Source organism: Neomonachus schauinslandi, chromosome 3, assembly GCF_002201575.2.
Source record: "Neomonachus schauinslandi chromosome 3, ASM220157v2, whole genome shotgun sequence".
Lineage (NCBI taxonomy): Eukaryota > Metazoa > Chordata > Mammalia > Carnivora > Phocidae > Neomonachus > Neomonachus schauinslandi.
The window spans coordinates 33,809,289-33,834,151 of NC_058405.1; the positions used below are offsets into that span (position 1 = coordinate 33,809,289).

General features: G+C 36.1%; 1 protein-coding gene across 1 annotated transcript in view; it reads right to left on the bottom strand.

The window, feature by feature from the left end:
• PIBF1 (progesterone immunomodulatory binding factor 1) overlaps positions 1–24,863 on the bottom strand; it is a 208,844-nt gene that overhangs the window by 18,561 nt on the left and 165,420 nt on the right. Inside the window, exons 15-16 of the mRNA XM_021697895.1 lie at positions 16,458–16,588; positions 9,006–9,090 (exon numbers count right to left, since the gene is read on the bottom strand). Coding sequence (XP_021553570.1) covers positions 9,006–9,090; positions 16,458–16,588 — 216 coding nt within the window. The remainder of the gene's footprint in view (positions 1–9,005; positions 9,091–16,457; positions 16,589–24,863) is intronic.

A 24,863-nucleotide genomic window follows, 5' to 3' on the forward strand; every position in this document is an offset into this window, starting at 1 on the left:
AGAGTTAACATTCCACGAGATGGACTGAGATTTAGCTGCTCCTTCTGTGAAATGGGTATAAGACCATCATAGGTTTCTATGAGGCTTAAAAAAAAGGGTATTAAAAAATTCCAAAATCACGGGGCGCCTGGGTGGCTCAGTCATTAAACGTCTGCCTTCAGCTCAGGTCATGATCCCAGGGTCCTGGGATTGAGCCCCACATCGGGCTCCCTGCTCAGCAGAGAGCCTGCTTCTCCCTCTCCCACTCCCTCTGCTGGTGTTCCCTCTCTCGCTGTGTCTCAGTCAAAATAAATAAATAAAATCTTAACAAAAAAAAAAATCCAAAGTCACATATAAATATTAAACATTCTTATTATTAACTGAAAATTCTAGAAGGCAGAAGCATGGAGGAATAATTTAAAACTTTTCCTTTCTTTGATTCCTTAGTTCCTAGATATACTTGGTTGAAAGCATCTATAACTGATTTGTAAGTATGTTAGTCTATCATAATTGATCTGAAAATGTTTTAAACATTTTGGAAGAAAGAAGCTATAAAAACTCAAGATATTATTACTGATATATAATAGGCTTGGTTCTGGCATACTTTTATTTCTTACTTGAGAGAGAGAAAGTGAAAGAGAGAGAGCACAAGTGGGGGGGCGGGGGGTGGGGAGAGGCAGAGGGAAAGGGAGAAGGAGACTCTCTGCTGAGCAGGAAGCCCAGCATGGGGCTCTATCCCAGGACCCTGGGATCATGACCTGAGCCAAAGGCAGACGCTTAACCCACTGAGCCACGCAGGTGCCCCTGGTTCTGGCATACTTTAAAAGTATATGTAAACTTGGGCACCTGGGTGGCTCAGTCATTAAGTGTCTGCCTTCGGCTCAGGTCATGATCCCCGGGTCCTGGGATGGAGCCCCGCATTGGGCTCCCTGCCCCGCAGGAAGTCTGCTTCTCCCTCTCCCACTCCCCCTGCTTGTGTTCCCTCTCTCGCTGTCTCTCTGTCAAAAAATAAATAAAATCTTAAAAAAAAAAGTATATGTAAATTCGACATTAGCAATGAGTTATTTTTTGCAGTATTTTACTCCCTGAATTTCCTTGGACCCGAATTCACATACCTTTATATGGAAAAAATAAGCATTCTAAAACTTTACAGAGAAAATATGACTTCCCTTGTTATATGTGTTTTAGGTTTTCACTACAATAATTGTCCTTCTTTAAAATACTCACTTAAGGGGCGCCTGGGTGGCACAGTGGGTTAAGCATCCAACTCTTGGTTTTGGCTCAGGTGATGATTTCAGGGTTGTGATCTTAGGGCCCTGATCTTAGGGTCATGAGATCGAGCCCTGTGTTGGGCTCATGCTCAGTGCAGAGTCTCCTAGGTCTTTTTTCTCCCTCTGCCCTCTGCACCCCCCAACCCACACGAACAGGCACTCTCTCTCTCTCAAATAAGTAAATAAATCTTAAAAAAGAATTCACTTAAACTCACTAAATCAAAACAAATTTTAACTGGAAGAGCATCACTAAGATGAGAAACGTATGAATCTGAGGAATAATTACATCTTCATCTAAAGAAAAATTAACTTATACGCTCAGTATTTTTTTAGTCATGCCGATGTAAAATTTAACTACATAGGTATATAAGAAAAACATGTAGAAGGTATTCTTAAGAAAATGTCAAAACAGTTAAGTATGAACCAAAAGGAATGACACACATATAGAAATATGTAATTTGCTTGAACCCTTTATGAAGTGGATTGCCTAAGGGGCACTTATGGTGCTGAAATGTCCCTGAAACTTTCCGAGAAATCACAAAGAACATACAAGTTAGAATCTGGGAACAGAAACATACCATCAAAGAATGATAATTATACTGTGACTTCACTTTTAGGAAACCTGGCTAACTGCAAGTTTGTTTTCTTTTTGTTAAGTGATACACATTGCAGTAAGAGGCAAGTATTCTGGGCCAATGGGAGTCCAACATTCAGGCAAGAATAGGGGTTTCCATATTCTGGGAACCTTAGTAAGGAGTGGTTAGTTAATTCTGGTTACATACTAACTGAAATGCCAGTACACCCTGAAAGACATTATTGGTAAAAGGACTAAGTAAAAGAGTAGAAGAATCTCAGGTCTTAGAAATATGTATCATTTTTGATACAAATTTTGATACAAATATGATACATTTTGATACAAATGTTGATACAAATATGTATCATTTTTTGAGAGGCTTGATACCCATACAGGTTGCTTGTGGGTACAGGTACCATGTCCAGGGTTTTAGGAGTAGCTTTATTTTACACAAACTTTACAGATATGACTTCCTAGTGGCCACTTTTAGATAATTCTCTGAAACTGTTCTTGGGTGTGGAGAGCTTCTTCGTTAAAATGATATCAGTTGTCAGTGTATTTTACTATCTGAGGGAAGGGGATGAGGCTATATTAAAGGTTAGTTTCTAAAGTTTTCTATTTGACTATTCTATTTGACAGTTTCAAGTGCAATTACAATTGAAGAGGTAAAGGACCATAACAAACATTCAACTGAGTACTTATGTGCTAAATACTGTGCTTAAGGCTAATATATTAGGAAAAATGAGGCACTTTACTGGCCAAGTCATATGCATAATTATAATATATAGTGACGTGAACATTAATACAGATATTTTAAAAATTATTGGGAAGAAGTAGAAAAAAGGGATAAATTTTTCTTTGTCGAACTTTGAGAGAACTTCAAAGAATATGTAACATTTGGATTGACTCTTGACACCGAAGGAAAATAGAAAAAGGAACCACATTCATTGAGTTACGTGCCTGTTACATGCCAGGAATGTTACTACAGTATTTAATTCTCATATAGTCCTGCAAGGTAGACATTACCTTTACACATGAGGAAATGGAGTTTAGAGGGGTTAAATTCTGTCACAAGAATCCACAGCTATCAAGTGGTAGAGCTGTGATAGGAACTCATCTTGTCTGACTTTGGCTTTTTCCACAGTATTTTAAAATGTAGGTGACATAAAGAATATAAAGGTAATTCCAACCTTACCTTACAATCTAACAAGAGACCTGAACACGTATATATGCATATACACTAGAAGGTAGAATGTAATTCTGGACCAATCCCATTGTCCATCTTCTCCATGTTTATACCTGCCATGCTGAATGCTACGAGAGAAAAATTGCACAGAATGGTACTACTATAAACACATGGTGTTTCAACTTGGCAATTATTTGGTGTTTCCATAATACATATCGCTCATTTACTGTGTAGCTATTTCAAAATTCTATTTTCCTAAAAATTCTGACGCTAGCAAATCTCCTGCCATTAGAGCACAGCCATTGGATGGGAACTGCCTAAATTCTTACCATCAAACCTACAAACTCATTTTTATCTTTATATAATCTTTATTTCTATCTTCAAAATAGAAAAGGTGCCCCTCCTGTCTAAAGTTAAATCCCATCACTTGTGCTCTGGATCTCCTTCTTCCCCAACACTTTGCTCAATTGATTCTCTTGTTTGTATCTACAATGTCTCTCTCTACCTGGCTCCTTCCCATCACCATTTAAACTGGATACTCTCTAGCTGTGAGAGGTAAAAGTCCTCGACCTCATGCCCCCCCCCAATCATCCTATAGTCTCTGATTTAAATATCTAAAGGGTTGTCTATTTTTCCTACGACCACTTTTCAACTTCTGCTCATTCATCAATTCACTGCAGTCTGCTTTTTGGCTCCACTGAAACTGATGTACCATCTTGTTAAATTCAATTGATGCTTTCTTTTCATCTTTGTTTGATTTGGCCGCTTGACAGCCCATTGTCACTGGTCAGATTCTACTCTCTTTCTGATGTTCCTGTCATTTCTCTGGTTACCCCACCTTCTAATTTGTGTAAACTCTTTTTCCTCTGCCCATCCGTTAAATGTTGGTGCTCTTCAAGATTCTGGCCTAGGCCTTTTTCTGCTCTCATTCTATGCAGTTCATTTACCAGTTCATTTAATCCCTTCCATATAAAGCACCATCTTTACTGGACATACCCACTTAGGTATTTCCTTGAGCTTTTCTTCTCCAAATCTATTTCCCCCATGTATTTTGTGGCACCACCATAAACCCAGGACAAAAGCCAAAACCTTGGGCATCAATTCTCATACCTCCTCTCTTCAACATTTCCTGGATCCCGTCACCAAACCCTATGATTCTGCTTTCTTTCTTTTCTTTTTTTTTGGATTTATTTATTTATTAGAGAGAGTGAGGGAGCACAGAGGCAGAGGGAGAAGCAGGCTCCCCGCTGAGCAGAGAGCCTGATGTGGGGTGTGATCCTAGGACCCTGAGATCATGACCTGAGCTTCATGAAGGCAGACGCTTAATGACTGAGCCACCCATGCGCCCCATGATTCTGCTTTCTAAATAGCTTTCAAATTAGTCCATTCTTGTTGGACACCATCATCACCAGTCTGGTTCAAGACACCATCATAATTCACTGAAATACTGGAATAGCTTCCTAATCGGGGCTCTAACCACTACCCTTAATACAGTTACAGAAGAAATCACAAAGGGGTTTTACATCAGCTTCTTAAAACTATGCACAGTTTTCTAGTAGACATTTGGCTGATTAAAGATGCTTTTCCTACCCTTGAAAACTTATATTCTGAGGGCACATGATGAAATATATACTCAGAAAAGCAGAATGAGAATTTCCAAGTCAGCAAATCTTATTTCAAAAAGCAAAGATGAGTGGATAAAAATGGATGAAAAATGAAAGCCACTTAAGACAATTCCTGAGAAGTACACTCAACAAGAAAGAAGACATTCTAGGGGCGCCTGGGTGGCTCAGTCATTAAGTGTCTGCCTTCGGCTCAGGTCAGGATCCCAGGGTCCTGGGATCGAGCCTCACATCGGGCTCCCTGCTCATTCTAACATTCTAAGGAATTACATTTCTTATACTCAACTGAACGTTGAACTTGAAGCCCTGCTACTCTTCTCCAAGAGTGAGATGCTATCAGTTGCTCTTTGCCTTTACCTCTTTTTTCCTCATTATTTAAGATTTATATTATTTTATATTTTTATACCTAAGATGTGTTAGCATAAGTGAAAACATTTAAGGGTAAAAAAGATCACAACCCGTTTAAAGGAAACTGAAAAAGTTATTCGGAGGCATCGAAAGTGAAACAGGAAAAAAAGAGATTATAACACCTGGATAAGATATTCAGCTCTGAGTTTTTTGGCACCTAAGACAAAAAGGAAACACATTAAATTACACAGTTTTCACTTTCTGACAAAAAGAAAGAATATAACTTCATCTACAGAGGCAAAAACTTTCCTGGAACTAATGCAAGCAAAATTCATCATGAGATTTTTGTCTAAATGGGACTAAGGAAAAAGATCATAAACTTTTATTTCGGGAAAGAAAAAGTATTTGCTTTTAGTTTTGACAGTAAGTAGGTAATCATGGTTCAGTTCCTTAACTCTTATCAGCCTCAGTTTCATCTGTAAAAGTGGGGACAATGAGATTTAATTCTGTGATATTTAACTGAGCTACTTTTAAAGTGAATCATTTTGATCTAACACTAATATAGAAAATAAAACCCTTTATGGCCATGCCCCAATGTCCTAGAATTGTCAACCTAGAATTATCTCATCTGTTTTCTTTTTTCATCTAACACATACTTGATAACTGTAAATGAGTGGATGATCTCATTTTATATTACATGACCATCTAAAGTCTTATTGGAACTAAATGACACTGCTTAAAAAGTTAGAGCCAGAGGTGTCCAGTGCAAAAAAGACAATGAAAAATTTAAAATGTGCATTTGATCACATGTGAGTTTAAACTCAGAAAATTTAGCTGATTAAAGCAGTGACTCATATTAGACAATTTTCCCAGGGTCCTGCCTAGTGTGGGGCAAGCTCTCACGTGCACTGTGCATGACTCTGGGAATGGGCCTCTCCTACATCTTGTGCCCTAGGGCCTTGCTGGCCTCACCTTAGTCTCAACCCTGATTTTCACTTTCAAAAAATTATATTTATCAGAGGTATTCTTATCCAACTGTTATTTATTGGCTATTTTAAGCACTTGACTCTCAGAGCCATAAAATGAATATATCAATCCTGCAGACTGTTTCTTTCTTCTTCTTTTTTTTTTAAAGATTTTATTTATTTGAGAGAGAGAGAGAGGGAGCACGAGAAGGGGGAGGGGCAGAGGGAGAGGAAGAAGCAGACTCCCTGCTGAGCGCACAGCCCAAAGCAGGGCTCAATCCCAGAACCCTGAGATCATGACCTGAGCCCAAAGTCAGATGCTTAACGGACTGAGCTCACTCAGGCACCCCGACTCTCTGTTTCATCAGGTAAATATTTAAGTGAATAGTCAAGCACTGCCCTGGGTCACCTACCATTCTCTTTCCATATAAGCAGTTCACACTTGCTTCTGTATCTGCACGCTCTATACAAGTTGGAATTAAACTGTTTCTTGGAAAAAGACGAAAAATTTGTATCACGTTTGTTTTATTAAACTTTTTTATTTTGCTTTGAAAAGAAAAAAGCTCCTTTTCTTTTGATGGCATTAAGAAAAATCACAATGTTGGATTATTAAAATATAATTGTCAAAATAAAGATACTATCAAATGCATGAAAATTACCTGATAATTAGATATGCATCCATGCAAATTTCATTGATGCCGCATTGTAGTTTCATCTTGCTAGTACTTAATTTCTATGTTTAAACATATTTCCTTCTAAACTCACATAATTCTCAACCCACTAAGTAGAACTTTTAGTTTTTATTTGGACTCATGAATAATGTGATTCCAATCATGATGTACAAAATATATAAAGTTGCTCATATATTTTTCAGAGTCTAGCATAATCTTCTAAAAACAAATGAGAATTGCCCTTCCAAAAAAATACTCGTTATGCAGCTTTGTGAAAAAAAAGTTGGTATGCCTGAATGGACATCTGCAATTACTATTTCTTCCTCCCTCCCTCCCTCCCTTTCTTTTTTTTGAGAGAGTATGCGTGACTATGCCCGCAAGTGGCGGGCGGGGGGCGAGGGGAGGCAGAGGGAGAGAGAAAATCTTAAGCAGGCTCCATGACTAGCATGGAGCCCAAGGCAGGGCTCGATCTCATGACCCTGAGATCATGACCTGAGCAGAAATCGAGTCAGATGCTTAGCTGACTGAGCCACCCAGGCACCCCTGTCGTTACTCTTTCTTAAATATTCAATTTTTAAAACATTTGTGAAAATCCACATAGTGAATGAATCAGGCTTCCACAGTGAAGAAACAATTATTTGAGGACAGAATCTTAGGACACAAGAGGGAGCAGATAAGGCCTGGAAGTCAGAGAAAAAGAATAAATATCTTCAGAGAAGCTCTTCCAAGTCTATATAACCTGTTGTTAGATCTAGTTATCTACGCAAAAGTCATCTCTGAAATCTAGTCCAGGGACACCTTCTTATCCCTTTCACCTGTCATATAAAATACACCTTTAAGAGAACCTACTTCAAAGGCCATTTCTAAGACAGAGACAATCCTGCAATTCCCTTGACACCATTTCTAGGATATGCACCTTTGAACTGCTTCCAGTAATATTCCCCAATTCATCTCTCTCAATAATATCCTTCCAATAATTTCTTCCCAAATACCTGATATATCTTTCCCAGACTAGGAAACAATGTCTTCAGAATACTCATGAACCAATGATCTGTTTTTTCTCTGCATTTCTTTCTCTGTTAGGATAACAAAATGGTAAAAACATGGCCAAGACAAGGCACTGATAGTTCAGTGGAAAAATGCACTGGATTAAAAAACTAGGCTTCACAATACCAACTGTTGGTGAGGATGCAGAGCAACTGCAACACTCATTCATTGCTGATGGGAATGCAAAAGATACAGTCACTTTGGAAAAGAGTTTGGCAGTTTCTTATAAAGTTAAACATACACTCTCCATAGGACCCAGAAATTCTGCTCCTGGAGTATTTACCAAGAGAAAAGGAAACTTACATTTACACCAAAACATGTATACAAATCATTTCTAGCAGCTTTATTACTTATAGAGACCCCCAAATGGAAACAACTCAAATGTCCATCAACTGGTGAATGGATTAACAAACTCTGGTACATACAATAGAATATTCCTCAGCAACAAAATGGAATAAATGACTAATATTTGCAACAACATGGGTGAATCTTTTTTATGGTAAGTGAAAAAAATTGGTCTGAAAGACTGGTAATTTCATTTATACAACATTCTGGGAAAATGTAATATGTTTTGTTGGAAAAGACAAAACTATAGGGATAGAAAACAGATCAATGGTTGCTAGGCCTGGAGTTGAGGAAAAGGGTCAATATAAAAGGGGCATGAAGGAATTTTCTGAAGTGATGAAACTATTTTATGTATTGACTGTGGTGATGGTTACAAACTGGGTATGTAGGTCAAAAATCAGAAATGTTTGCTGAACAGGGCATGAATTTTACTGTACGTATAATGTATTTCAGTAAGTCTGACTCAAAAAATAAGAAAAATGGGGTTATCTCTTAGTTACTAACCGCCTTTACACAAGCCACTTGAAACTCATTTCTCCTTTTATAAAATGAGGAATTTTATATTAGCTCTGAAAGATTTTTGAGAGGAACAATAACAAAAAATACTTTATGGACTCTAGGCATACACGAAGTATACGGGCAATACAATGATGAATAAGACAGAGATACACTAGAGAAATTTACTGTCCAGTGAGATAAAGAGGTAAAACAAATCATTATTAAATAATGTGGAAATTCAATGACAGAGACTGAACAAGGCAATAAGGCGTCAACAAGAAGGGGCATTCCAGGAATAAGAATTAACCCAAAGAATAAAGTATGAATTAATTCATAAAGAATAATGGTATCACACATTCAATATAAAGGACCAGGTCACAGTCAGATGCAAATATGAAAAGTCATTAATACACATGGACAACTGGGATCCAGTAATCTTAATGCAACATGGACTTTGAAAAAGCTTAAAGTAAAAATTATGACAAAATGGAAAAAGTACCTCACGATGATTTAGAAGTTGTTCTAAATCCAATGCCATTTGATTCTTCATCTGTAGTAAAGCTGACTTTTCTTTATTTAAATTGCTGGAAAAAAAAAATCAAGTTCTAAAAAGTCATCATATTGGTGTAAATTTAATAAATAGTATATAGCAAAAGACAAATCTGACAAATCTCTTTGAATTAAAGAGAAATTAAATTTATAGTCCATAAAGATATCAGACCAGCCACTGTAATGTTTGATTTAATCAACAGCTATTTTCTTTAAAAAAAAAATTTTTTTTTTAAATTTATTTATTTGACAGAGAGAGACACAGTGAGAGGGAACACAAGAAGGGGGAGTGGGAGAAGGAGAAGCAGGCTTCCCGCGGAGCAGGGAGCCCAATGCGGGGCTCGATCCCAGGACCCCGGGATCATGACCCGAGCCGAAGGCAGACGCTTAACAACTGAGCCACCCAGGCACCCCATAATCAACAGCTATTTTCTAAGAAGACTTTTTCTTTTAATAATCATTTGACAGTGCAAATGAGATGTGTTCTGAGAATCCTTTCCTGCCTAGTAGGGGCATAAAAATTAGTGTTTTAAAGATGACTATTTACTCCTGAAATGTAAAAAAGATGAAGTGGGATTTATATAAAAGATAAAAAGTATGTTTGGGCAAAATATTAAAACTCAAGACACTAGAAGTCAAATTAAAACATTTATCCTTAAAAGTAGAAGTAGCATTTTATAATTTACCACGTCCTAAATTACCAGGTATATAATTAAGTTAGATAAATGAATCAGATATTCAGTCTGTGATAAACTTGGGCAAACAATTTTTGCCTCCAAATTCTTAGTTCAGTCTTTAATTTCTAAGTCTGCATTGTGAATTTCCCTTTGACAGGACCTATTTTCTGATAGGAAAGGGTGAGAAGCCTAAATAGAAGAACATATTAAGGTTTTAAGAGATAAATATTTGAGGCCTGTTTTGTATTGTCTGGAGTTTTATTATTCAACATATAAAATTAATTAGAACCATTAAATGAGATACTCTTTGAAAGCCACTGGAATGAATCTACTCAGCACCACAACAAGAATTAAGAAAGGCAACAATGAATTAAAACAACATAATTCCATAAATATCAAAACAAAATCTGTGAAGGTAAAATTAGTGAGGACTGTTTTGCTGAATAGGTAGGATGTTTTCAATTATCCTTTAAGAAAATGGAAAGCCACCAATTGTAAAAACATCAGGCAGAAGTTTTTTTAATATTCAAGGTATAGTAGTAGGTATTCTGAAAGAACAGGTAATTCCAAGCACTTAAGAGGAAAAAACTCACATTCTCCTTTTTCCTAGTAACTGAACTTCCCCAAGGAAGCACCATAGTTTGTCCTCTGAGAGAAAAACAAGATGCAATTCTGACTTCTGTTTCCAACTGTGACATTGACTCAAGTGTGTGGTATAGAGCACAACACACACCACCCTACTAAGCCACAGTTTTCACATCTGTAAAAGTGGAAAACAATACTCATGCATGTCAAAGGGATATATGAATTACCTAATGAATGATCAAATAAAGAATTGAACATATAAAACACAACATAAATGCCATATGGTATTACTAATTTAGATGAAAAACAGGTATCCCTGAGAAACAGTAATTAAATGCCATACAGGTTAGCAGCTCAGCAGCAAAACAGACTGACTTTCAGAATTAGGCATCAGAGATCCTAATGAGCCTTGGAGTTGAAAAGAACTAAATGACAAAAAGGTAACTTGAGTGTCAGATTCTGCCAGAGTTCTCCAAAGCATGGTAAAGATCAGATGTTTCTGTAACTGTAAAATTCGAATCTTTCTTTAGCTAGAATCACCTTGAAGATGAAATATTTTTTAAAATTAAAATAAACATCCACTAACACAGGAATAGGATTTTCCGAGGAACAGAAATGTGTTAATGTTCACATGCATGTATACATGTTAATGTTCATATACATGTTACACACACACACTATGTAAACATACACCCACAGGAAGTACACATATACACACACACATACTCTCAAATACCAACAGGCCCTTAAATAAAATGTATGCAATAGGAATGGAATGTTGATGTAATAAAGGATTTTGACTGGATAATTCATTGGAGATGTTTTATATGTAGGTGCTTAATTTTTTCCAGAATGAAGGAAGTATTCCACTTTCAAGTAGCAATAATAACAGTATCATATAGAATAAAAGGTGAGTGGATAAACTGGTTCAGAGAGCAACTCTGTTCTACCTGCAAGACGTGCGTGTATCACAAACAGTACAGACTCCTCAGACAATGCTTGGGTATAAATTTTCAAAGTCTCAGCCTTCTCTGATATATACTCTTAAACCACAAGGGAGACTATCTTCAACAGATGGGTCTCTAAAACTGCGTATGATGATTATTATACCCTGTGTTCTTCCAGTATGTATGTAATTACTCAACTGAAGTTTAGTCTCCATAAGACACATTTCATAACAGTGGAAATTTACCTTTAAAAATACAAAGCCTCCATGCGTGACTCATAAAGCAACTACAAAACAAATCTCCTTATAAGCATATCTACCGTGAATGGTATATTACCCCCATAACTGTTCAATTCACTGTTAATTATTACTCAGAAATTCATGTTTATAGCTCTGTGTCACCTGCTGTATGAAAACATATTCCTGATACACTGTTCTTTAACTTCCTGGATCAATATGCCCTGGCTTGGCCTTACAAGGCTAAGTAGTCTTTTCTTCTTAAACTACTAGTTAAGAATAAACTAAGAACTGACAATGGGGAAAGGAAATTTATGCTAATTATTCTCTTTCTGTGCTTCCTTCAGTTCTGGGCCATAGATCAAACCACGTAACTCAGACTGTCTCTTGTGGCTTGGTAGAGGAGAGTTTAACAGTACTACTTTTAGAATGGATTATTACTTTAATGATAGGGGAATTTAAAGTAGTTAATAGTGATATCTCAAATGCTAGCTTTAATGTGTTTATAATGATTTCATTTTGTACATATTTAACCTTTCTAGACATTGAATATAAATAGCTAAATTTTCAAGTGGGGGTTGGTATAGTGGTATTCTTTCATTTTCTAAGAAAATGATAAAAATTATTCAGTTCCTTAAGAGCTTTCATTGTATAAGCTAGAGACATATTTAAAAAAGTAATCATTTAACTGAAACCATAAAACTCCTAAAAGAAAACTTATAGGCAATAAACTCTTGGACATTGGTCTTAGCAATTACTTTTTTTAGATCTGTCTCCTCAGGTAAGGGCAGCTAAAACAGACATAAGTAATTGGAACTACATCAAACTAAAAAGATGTAGTGTGTACACACACACACACACACACACACACACACACACACACACACACGAGGATATTAGTCTGCTATAAATAACATGGATGGACCTAGAGGTATTATACTAAATGAAATAAGTAAGATAGAGAAGGACAAATACTGCAGGATTTCACTTTCACGTGGAATCTACAAAACAAAACAAATGAACAAACAAAACAAAACAGAAAGACTCATAAATACAGAGAAATGGTGGGTGCCAGAGGGGAGGGGGCAGGAGTTTGGACAAAATAGGTGAAGGGGATTAAGCGGTACAAACTTCCAGCTATAAAATAAATAAGTCATGGGGATGAAAAGTACAGCATGGGGAATACAGTCAATAATATTGTAATAAGTTTGTATGGTGACAGATGGTAACCACACCATGGTGAGCATTTCGTAACATATATAAATGTTTAAACCCTATGCTGCACACCTGAAATTAATATAATATGGCATGTCAACCATACTTCAATTTAAAAAGTAATCAATTCATGTAAGTATTCCTTTCAATTAAAATCAACACCTAGCAAAAAGAATAGGCCTTTTTAAGGTACACTCACTTGTTAATTGTTTTGAATGGGACATTTGATGTTTAAATTTCAAATTAATGAAGAACAAAAGGAAGGGAAGTAATATTTACTGAGTTGCTCCCATGTGCCAGAAGCTTTATATATGTTATTTCATTTAATTTTCACATCTAACCCTTGGTATTCACACCAGTAACTGTATTTTACAGGCACATCTACCATGACAAAAGAAACCGGGCTGATGTGTATTCAAAGCCCAGGATAATTCCTCTACATTTGAAATGTCATTGGCTCCAAGTAAGAGTGATGGTAGACAAACTGCTGGATCTGACTTGTCGACTGGGCTGTTTTTTATGGTATTTCATTCATGTCATGAGGGTACATTCAACAGCATCTCAAAGGCCATAATTAAACTACTGAAAGCACCTTAATTTTTCATGTTAGAAGGTAGTTGTTTCAATTAAGAACAAGGTTTCATATCCTGTGAAATACTAGTTCAGAAATCTATTACAATATTTATACAGTAAATTCATGAAACATAGCTTTAAAGGATTCAGATTTTAGCACAAAAATATTTTTTATAGTTAATTTCACAATTGACATAGTATTATGATGATGTTGCTGTTATTAAGGGAGTCCTAATTCTTGTCAAAATTCAAAATATTTTGAGATATGTTATTTCTCATTTTTAAGATAATTTTCAACATAAAAATTTGTTTCATGTAAGATATGCTAATAATAGCAAAAATTTACCCAGCATTCATAATGTGTAGGAACAGTGGTATATATATTACAAAGATTATATCCTTTAATCCCCAGAATAACTATATGAATTAGGTGCTGCTAGTACTAGAGTACTACTCTCATTTCACAGATAAGAAAACTGGCTGTACAGTCCAATAACATAGCCATTAACTGGCCACAGGTGGCAATTAAAATTAATTAAAATAAAAAATGTAGTTCCTCATATGGGTAGTGGCTACCATAGTGGACAGTGCAGATATAGAGTATTTTTACCATTACAGAAAGTTCTATTGGACAATGGAGGTTTAGAGAGTTTAACTGACCGGCTCCAATTCAAAACTAAGTACTGAGCTAGATTTAAACCCATGCAACCTACCTACAGAGCCTGTACTCCCTTTTAAAATCTGTTTTTAAAAAACAACTTTATTTTCTGGTGGTGGGTATTGAGGAGGGCACATTCTGCATGGAGCACTGGGTGTTATGCACAAACAATGAATCATGGAACACTTCATCTAAAACTAATGATGTTAATGTATGGGGTTTAACATAAGAATAAAAAAAAAGTTCTAAAAAAAAAAAATAAAAACAACTTTATTTGGATTATTTCAAAAGAAGAAAGAAAATATAACAAACCCTAAGTAACTATCACCTAGCTTCAACAATTATCAATTCATTAAAGCTCCACTTTTAACCACTCTTCTACATTTTTTTTTTACTTCTCTTCCTTAATTATATTAAAGTTAATGAAAAATTATTCCTTATTCAGAATAGAACATAGGGAGGCAGTATAACACAATGTTTAAGAGTATAGAATTAGAAAGCAGACAGATCTGGATTCAAATTTTGACCCTACCACAAAGCTGTACGTTCTTAGATAACAAAGTGCTTAATTTCTTTAGGGCTGAACTTGTTCATCTTAATAGTTTCCTCCTACAGCTATTATTTTTCTCTATATTAAATCTTTTCAGCTATTAATGCTTAGTAAAATAAATACTCAAATAAATTTATTTGAAGGTAACTGTGAAAGGTAATTTTTCCACAGGCCTTTTATGTTCCTGCTCCAAGATTAAAAAGGTAAAAGGAGATTCTATACAAAATTGCAAATATAATATAGGAAGAAATATATAATATAGGAAGAAAAATTTATATTTAGGGTTCTTCCCTCAATTTCCTTAAGATAATCAAGTGCCCAGTGAGTGATAAAACATAATTTATATTGCCAACAGCTATTTACAGAAGAATGGCTTAATTGATTCACCAACTTACTTTAATTAGTAACTTCTTAATTTGGTTTATTTATTATTTAATAAGTTTAATTAATGTAGGTTATATATATTCTAAATATAATTTTTACCTTTAAAATTAATCCAGAACTAAATTATTTATATTGACATTTTAAAGTATAAGTGTGATTTAAAATTATTTTATCATATCATCCTGAACCAATTTTTTGGTGGGGTTGAAATAAGAGAAGGTAATTATTCTGATTCATCAAAAAGAACACCCACCTATACTTTAGAGTTAATTCCCACTAGTTTCATACTTTTGGTTATATACCTTAGGAAATCTGAATTTAATAATTATATTCTCCTTTTGTTTTCCAATTCCCTAATTTAACAGTTTCTATTCCCATCTAATTCTCTGCTTCTACATTATGAATTGGTTAATAATTTATCTAAATTATTCTAACAATCTTAAAATCCAATAATAACTAAGCCAACTAATCAACCATCCATGAGTTAAAACATCTTTCTGTATAACATCATTCTTTTACTTCAACTTAAAAAGACTAAAATGATTACACAGATGAACAGGTAAAGAATTTCAATGATTATTAAATGGAGCAAGTCTTTTGGTTACGTAAGGTGTCATGTAAGAAAACAATTTCAATTTAAGGAAGTGAAAGGGATTTATTTACATTTAGGTAATTCATCGGTTACTTCATGTAGAGTCAGGGGAAGAAAAGCCTAAAAAATTGCTTGGCAAGGTCAACAGAATCTAAGCAAATGTGTGTATTTTGTCTGTTTAAAAAGTCATTTTTGGGGGGGAGGTGCCTGGGTGGCCTAGCTGGTCAAGTGTCCAACTCTTGGTTTTGGCTCAGGTCGTGATCTCGGGATCCCCGTTCAATGCAGAGTCTGCTTGAGACTCTCTTTCCCTCTCTCTCTGCTCCTCCCACCTGCTTGTTCTCTAAAATAAATAAATCTTAAAAAAAAAAAAAATAAATGTCTCTGATACTTCCTACAAAGTTCCCTAAATGATCCTGATGTATCTTCCCTCTGCACCTCCCCCTACCCAACGCTCTTTCTCTCTCTAAATAAATAAATCTTAAAAAAAAAAGTCATTTTTGGGCTGCCTGGGTGGCTCAGTCGGTTAAGTGACCGACTCTTAAACTCAGCTCAGGTCTTGATCTCAGGGTCATGAGTCTGAGCCCCGCCGTGATGGGCTCCACAATGGGCATGGAACCTACTTAAAAAAAAAAAAAAGTCATTTTGACTCCACAAATGGCATCTGGTTATATTCTTCTTCTCCCTTCTCCCTTTGGTCAAGCCCCAACCTATTAAAGAATTCTAGAGAAACAAGGAAAGAATAGCTGCTTATATCCTAGGGTTGGTGGAGAGCTTTGTTAATAAGCGTAGCATTGTTATTTCCAGGCTAAGACTTCTGATCATAAGGTGGAATGTGGATACCTAATATGATGTGACCCAGTTTTTCTAAGATAAATTACATTTAAGACCACGTTCACTATTTACATTTTTTCTTCACAATGTACAGACTTAATTCATGGATAGCATTGCCTTTATTATTCAAATAAAAGATTTATAGATGATTTACCTGACATCTTTCTCAAGTTGTGTAATACAGTCCTTCAGTGAATCAATCTTAGAATCTCTCTGACGCACTGATTCAATGAGGTATCTGTAAGGTTGCTGAGTCTGGTTTAACAGAGAATTGGCCCTGTTAAGCTAAAGAAAAACAGATTTCATGAAAATCTAAAAAATTTTACAAGAAACTAGGATTATTCAAAATGCTGTAGCATAGACACAGTACACCAAAACTCCCTTACATGAATCACTCAGAAAAGTTTTTCCTGTGTAACTTTGAAGGTTTTAAAAATTATTAATCAGGGCGCCTGGGTGGCTCAGTTGGTTAAGCGACTGCCTTCGGCTCAGGTTATGATCCCAGGGTCCTGGGATCGAGTCCCACATCGGGCTCCTGGCTCAGCGGGGAGCCTCCTTCTCCCTCCGACCCTCTCCCCTCTCATGCTGTTTCTCTCTCTCTCAAATAAATAAATAAATAAAATCTTTAAAAAAAATATTAATCAATATAACTACTCTTTATAATAATAAGTAATACATAAATAGGAAAGAAAAATTTTTAATAAAATATGAATTGTTACCAATTTTAGGGATGGGCCACCTAAATGTTTTGCCATTTGTTGGTTTGAAAAGACATGTAACATAAAATTTATCTTCTTTTAATAAATATCCTTTAGCTAAAATAAAAATCTTTTATTTGAGCTTTATTTCTATTCAAAATAACATAATGACATTACAATTTAGCATTTTTCTCATGTCTTCATATATCCTTCCATCTTTATTTGTAAAATTGATGAACTGTAGCTAAATTATGTATAATGAAGTTTTAAAAAAAATTATAGTTAAAATATAAATAATATAAAATTTACCATTTTAGCCATTTTATAGTGTACAATTCAGTGGCATTAAGTACATTCACAATGTTGTGCAACCATCACTCGTATCTATTTCTGGAATATTTTTATCAATCCCCAACAGAAGTATTCATTAAGTAAAAACATTCCCCACAATGCCCCAGCTACTGGAAACCTCTATTCTACTATCTGTCTCTATGAATTTGCCTATTCTAGATATATAAGGGGAATCTTAGAATATTTGTCATTTTGTGTCTGCTTAGTTCATTAATGTAATGTTTTCAAGGTTCATCCATGCTGTACCATGTATCAGAACTTCATTCCTTTCTATGGCTAAATAATATTCCATTGTGTGTTTATTCACCTGTTGATGAATATTTGGGTTGGTTTCACTTTGGCTATTGTTACTAATGTTGCTACAAATAGTGGTGTATTAATAAATATGTTTGAGTTCCCACTTTCAGTTCCTTTGGGTATCTACCTAGGAATGCAGTGAAACTGCCAGGTTATATGGTAATTACATATTTAACTTTTTAAAAAATTACATTTTTTTTTCTATATTTAACTTTTTGAGGAACTGGCAACTGCTTTCCACAGAGGCTGCAGCATTTGACATGCTTATTAATAATGCACTTGATTCTACTTTCTCCACATCCTCAGCAACACTGTTATTTCATGTGCCTATCAGCCTTTATGTATCTTCTTTGGAGAAATATCTATTCAAGTCTTTCACCTATATTTTAATTAGGTTGTCTGCTTTTTTGTTGTTGAGTTGTAGTAGTTCTTTTACGTTCTGGATATTAAACCCTTATTAGACACATGATTTGCAAAATTTTTTTTCTCATTCTGTGGGTCTTCTGGATCACAAAAGTCTTTAATTTTCATGAAGTCCAACCTCCCTAGTTTTTCTTTTGTTGCCTACACTTTTGGTTCATTTTTTAAAAAGATCTTATTCATTTATTTGAGAGAGAGAGAGAGAGAGCACGAGCGGGGGAGAAGGGCAGAGGGAGAGAGAGAAGCAGACTCCCCACTGAGTAGGGAGCGAGATCATGACCCGAGCAGAAGGCAGGTGCTCAATGGACTGATCCCCCCAGGTACCCTCCTTAAGGATTTTATTAACTTCTGTACCCAACCAACCTTAGTTTTTTTGTTTATTGTGTTTGCTCCTTTCCTAAGCAAATATAAAATGTAGGTCAGTATAGAACTAAACACAGCACTGTCAGTATCAGCAAGCCCATACTTTGGTACCTAAATGAGTTCTCAGAAAAAGTATTCTAAAGTTGGATATGCAAAAACTGAACAATCACTACAAAAGTGGTGGATACCTATTGTAAGACTGAGGGGTGGGGAAGGGAGTATTTTATTACACAGGACAAAAATACTACAAAATTCCTACTTTATGACCTTAAAATGTTCTTTGACAATAAAATTCTCACCTTTTATATGTTTAAATATTTTTTCTTCTTTCCTTCATAGTCACTAACAAGTTCAATGGAGGCTAAAGATTTGCTCTTTCTTTCTGGGACAAGAAATGATTTATATTTTTTTCTCAAGTGAATTACATTTACAACATTTATATATATTTTATTTATTAAGATCTAAACATAGAGTTTATTTTGGTACTGCAATTTTTTGGTTTTCTACTCACATAAAATAAATGAGTGATTAGCAGCCTAGAAGCTGAAGGTGTAGAGAACAGTAGGAAGGGTATAGTGGAAGGTAGAGTGGAAGGCAGAAAGAATCAAAGGCAGAAACAATCATAGTTAAAATGATCAGCCATGTGATCTAGGTGTGTAAGTAGGAAAGAGAATCCAAAAGGTGCTTGACCAGGTAACTGTTAGAGAATATCTGCTTGCAGATTGAGGACTACTTTATGAAAGTTATTTAAATGATTCAACTAAATTAGAAAATTTCCTTTTGGTTACATTAGCCCAGGAAAAAAATTCCTCAAAGAAAAGGAAATGAACAGTGAAAGAAAAGAAGACTTCACTTTTTGGACATGATTCATTACAGTAGAAGCAAAGCCATAAAGAAAAAAAATACCATGAATATTTTCTATAGTTTGGGTTTTAGTGTTCCTTTTCCTTGCTTTGGTAATCATTCTTTTAAATCTATTACAATGTCACTGGAATCTTATTACTTACTTTACTAAGTTATTTTATGAACATTCAAATATGCAGCTGGACAAAAATAAAAGTAAGTTCTACTTACCTGTATAACCAGTTTCACTAGTCAATTAAATCAAACAATTGCCTCGACTTTGTTTTCACGGAACTGACCTTAACTGAATAAACTGAACTGACAAGTTGCTTTGTGTTTCAAAGTGCAGAATAGTCGGGGGTGGAGAGGGGGTGGTGGTGGTTGGGGTGCAATGTCAGGGAAGCACTGAGGGCATTTACAAAATTGTAGTTAGCTGTAGTCTAGAATGAGCTATGCTTGAAACTTATCAGATCTAAATTCAACTGCCTAAAAAGTGTAACTGCAGTCATTAGTCTTAATTATTTTAGTTCCATTTTTTTTTCCTCACAGCAATTACATGTTAGGTTTTAGTATTATAAACAAAATTAAGGTTCCCCAAAGCCTTACTTTCAAAAGGTATCTCTAATATACAACCTACAAACTCCTCCTTCTCTGGATAATAACTACTATAGTGCTGTCAGTTTTACGAATGTATTTCTTTATAAACTTGTAAGATTTTAAATCCCAAAGTTTATTTTAATTTCTTAGGGAAAATACATGTCTGTCAATGAAAAGTGATGCTAATACCTATTTTTGAAATAATTGTAATTTGACAGAATTTAATTCCTTCAGTATGGTTTAAGTCCTTCTGTAACTATAATACTTAGTATTCAAAAAGTTACACAATCACTCACTTTGCCTATTGTTAGTAATCTTTTCCTTATAGGAAAGCCTGAGTAATTAGTGACTCAAGAATTATATACGTAATAAATGACTCAGGAGCAAATCCATGACACAACATTTTACAGAATTGTTATCCTGCCTTTGTTTCAATAAATTGTACATATGATTCAGAGAAACGTAACACCTGATTAAAACATAATTACATATTTTGATTCAAATTTTAACTTACTCTTGGATGATAATCTAAAATGATATATTTTCTCTTAAAATTAAAAAATATATATAAAGGTGACCACATTTTGTTGTGATTTTCCTAAATGTGGGATTTTTTTTCTTGTGGAGTTTATTTTTAAAGAAACTCCTAGAAATGGAGCTCTTTCTTGCCAGAGACAAAATGCATTTTGTTGAATAGAATTTAACACTGAATTAGTTTCTGTGAATAAAATATATACAAGTGATACTTTCTAGTACTGGTGGTAGTTTTTTTTTTTTTAAGATTTTATTTACTTATTTGACAGAGAGAGAGAGAGAGAGCACAAGCAGGGGGAGCGGCAGGCAGAGGGAGAGGGAGAATCAGGCTCCCCAAGGAGCAGGGAGCCCAATGCCGGGCTGGATCCCAGAACCCTGGGTCCATGCCCTAAGCCTTAGGCAGACGCTTAACCTACTGAGCCACTGGTGGTAGTTTCTGAAGAAATTCCATATATTGCTATCTAATCTTTTTGATCGTGCCATGGAATGTAAAATGCCTATTTGAGGTTCAATATGGAGCAACACTTTGGTACCAATTCTCTGTGTTCTCAATCTATAGTAGTTCTCAAATCTAGTTAAATCATCAGATCACTGGGGAAAATGCTAAAAAACAGTGATTTCTGGGCCCCACCCCAGCCCCAATGAATCAAAATGTCTCAGGGCTAGTCTTAGATTCTATCAGTCAAATCTGGAAAGCACAGCTCTTGTGATCTTGGACTTGATGCAGGCCACTCCATCCAACTATTTTAGCAGATTTAACACTACCCGTAAATCATCTTATATCCCAAACTTACCATCCTTTCCACTAAAACCACTTTCTTATCCTGTGTCTCACATGGTGAATAATATCATCATCTTTAAGAGGAGTGACATTTAACTGATACAATTCAACTAATTAAGATGCCAGCTTTGCATGGGAGCAGGTTCCTGGAGAAACTGTGTGGTCCCAGGTATTACTTCTTTGTTGGTGGACAGTGAGGAAGGAGATCCAGGGGATTTCAGGAGAGGCACCAGGACAGACAGGAATGATATGCAGGGGCTTAGGACAACAGCTGTGTACAGTGTTCTTGCAAATATATATATGTATTTTTAGATTTTATTTATTTATTTGAGAGTGAGAGAGGGAGCATGTGCTCGGGCACGTGTGTGCAGGGGCAGATGGGTTGGGAAAGAGACAAGCAGACTCTGCACTGAGTGTGGAATCTGATGCAGGGCTTGATCCCAGGACCCCAAGGTCATGACCCGAGCTGAAACCAAGAGCTGGATGCTCAACCAACTGAGCCACCCAGGCACCCCCAAATATTTTCTTGTTTTAATAACCAAAAGCAAGTGCATGCTAGTTGATCATCAGCCCTGCTCTGATCCGGATTATCAAAGTATGGTAATAAGGAGATATTTATAAGATAAAAGGAGAAATAATAGATAATAAGATGAAATTCTTGAGTAGGATGTTAAATATTTCAGAGTAATCAGCAATGTGATGGACTATCTACTCATAAGTCACAGAGCACACAGGACTGTAGAGTATTACTTTTTTTCAAAGAGTGGCCACGCATCACTTTTATTAGAGTCACAGAAGAGCTAGTTAAAAATGCAGATTCATTGGTTTCATTTCAGACCTACTTAATCACGATCTGAGGGCAGGATCTAGAAACCTACATATTAAACAAGAATCTTTGGAGATTCTTATAGTCACTACCATTTGAGAATCATTAGTGATGTGTAAGAACAGAGTAAAGCGGCAGACACGTGAGGGACTCCTACACGCCAGGGTTGGAAGAAGATGAAGACATCTGAGGGATAATGGTGTCATCAAGCAAAGGGAAAACAGAATTTCGAGATTATCTATAAAATCTATAATGTCATGCCATAGATCAGGAGACCGAGAAGAGAAAAATGACAATTAGGAAGTCACTGGTGATCACTGAGGAAGGGCATAGCTGAATAGATGATCAGGGAGGACAGCAGAAGGAATTAGGTACACAGAGAGGGGTGAACTTTGGAAAGTTACCACTGTCCACCCACACACAGACATACCGACACACAGTCTCTTTCTCTCTCTCTCATTTTTTTGAAGCGGGACCAAAAAGGGGGGCGGGGGGAGAGTAAGTGAAGATACCAAAAAAATCCTTGGGTGAAAGAGACTCAAGGAAAAGAAATTTAGATGACCTAATTATAATGACGAAGCTACAGATGATGGTAGATGATGGAACTGATGGTTTTGAGGAGTGGAAGTGACCTGCAATGGGGATAATGGGAAATAGGACAGATGCAGAAAAATAAAAACATAGGGCAGCAGGAATGAGGGCCTGGTTGATGTTCAACAACATGAATCTGTAATACTTTCAAGCAGCAAAAGTAACAGGTTTTCACAAGAAATTTTCAGCACATTACCACAAAACCAAAGAATTTTCTCTCCCTCTCTCTCTCCTTCCTTCCATTAAGCATTTATGGGGTAACTATCAGATTGTAAGGTAGTATGCGAAAGGTAGGGAGTGTCAAGAAAAGCCTGATGGATGAATTTAGTGACCAAGCAATCTGGGATGCTAGTGAATGTAGTGCTCAGATGGTTGGTAGGGCTTGGTAGGAAGAAAAGTGAAGCCAAGAGGGGCTTGACAGATTGGAAAATACGAAGAATTTATGAATGTGGAACTCACAATGAGTGCAAATAAAGCACAGATTTAGTGGGAATGAAAGGACTGGGAGAGCTGGAAGGACAGGAGATTAGAGCCAGAGAATGGAACTTTCAACTTCAAGTGTTTTAGATTTCTTGCCCCTGAAAAATTCATTTTAATGTGGTTCAATTGTATAACAATCCTGACAGCAGTGGGGAGGGTGTTGCTGTGTAAGTTGTTAATAGTTCTTAAATAAAAAAAAAATGTAGTCATTCATGAGTTATCAAGGCAAACCAGTAAGGTAAAAAGCTTAAACAATTTGATGTGTAAACAGGATACAATTTATAGATAAATCACTGTTTTCCCTTACTTCAGTGGTGGCCGGCATTTGGTACACACACACACACACACACACACACACACACACACACTCTCACATGAGCTGGTATGTGAACCTATAAAATGCATGCTTACAGAACAAATTCTAGTATATTGTCCTGAACCCATGTAATTGAGTTTTTTTCCAGAATGAACCATAACAAAGACTTCTAATGGCTTAAGCACTTGGCAAGGTTAGACACAGAGCTGTTAGAAAAATGAAAGTGAATGTTTTGTCCATAAAACAAATTGGTCATTCATATGGTAGATAAATACATGTTTATCATTAAAATAAAAAGGTTAACCTTTATATAATTCCACATCAGAACCTCAAAAAATAAGAGACAGAATGGCAATAATCAGCCTCCTCACATTAGGTCTTCTTCATGGAACTTTATCATGGATCAACAATTTAATTATCCCCTATGTCCAGTTACATTATATCTCGAGCATCCACAAAATATAGGAGAACACTAACTCCCAACGGGTGAAGCACCACATGAAAAAGACGCACAGAAAAAATGAAGTATCCCCCCCCAATTCCTTGACATTACAAAAAAGTAAGTTGTTACCTATGTCAAAAAGTTAACTTCTCACTAGACCAAGTGACTTTCCAGGGGGCATTTTCCTGCTACCAACAAAACTAGCTGCAAGGACTGCCAAATTGTACAAGTGGCAAAAGGTGGCCACAGTTACCTTCACAGAAAAGGAGCCCCTGACATTTTCTCCCTCCTTTTCCTTTTCATCTATCTCTTCTCCGTGGTATTCAGATTTCATTCCCTTTCTCATCTTGTTTTTAAGACTCTGTTATAGCAGTTTTTAGGTTCACAGCAAAACTGATTGGAAACACAGGGGGTTCCCATATACTCCCTGCTCCCCCATCCCACAACCTCCCCCAGCATCAGCGTTTGTGACAACTGATGAACCTACACTGACACCCCATTGTCACCCAGAGCCCAGAGTTTTCATGAGGGTTCACTCTTGGTGCTGTACATTCTATGGGTTTGGACAAATGGATAAGGACATGTGTCCACAGTTACAATATCATAAGCAAAAGTTTACCATAGAGTCCCTTTGCTCTATCTATGCATCCCTCCCTCCCTAACCCCAGCCTTTTCAGATTGTCGTTGCCTGTTTTCAAAAGCATTTTTTCACCTTCTGTTTTTTCTCTACCAAATGTTAAAAAGCATACTGCTGTATGTATGTATGTATGTATGTATTTATTTCAGAGAGCGTGCGAGAGAGAGTGAGAGACAGAGAGAACGAGTAGGAAGGGTAGAGGGAGAGAGAGAATCCCAAGACGACTCTGTGCTGAGCGCAGAGCCCAATGCAGGGCTCGATCGCACAAACCTGAGATCATGACCTGAGCCAAATGCTTAACTGACCTCGCCACCCAGGCGCCCCAAACATACTGTTTTAAAAACTAAAAGTAATCCACTCATTTGCTTGGAAAATATTTCAATG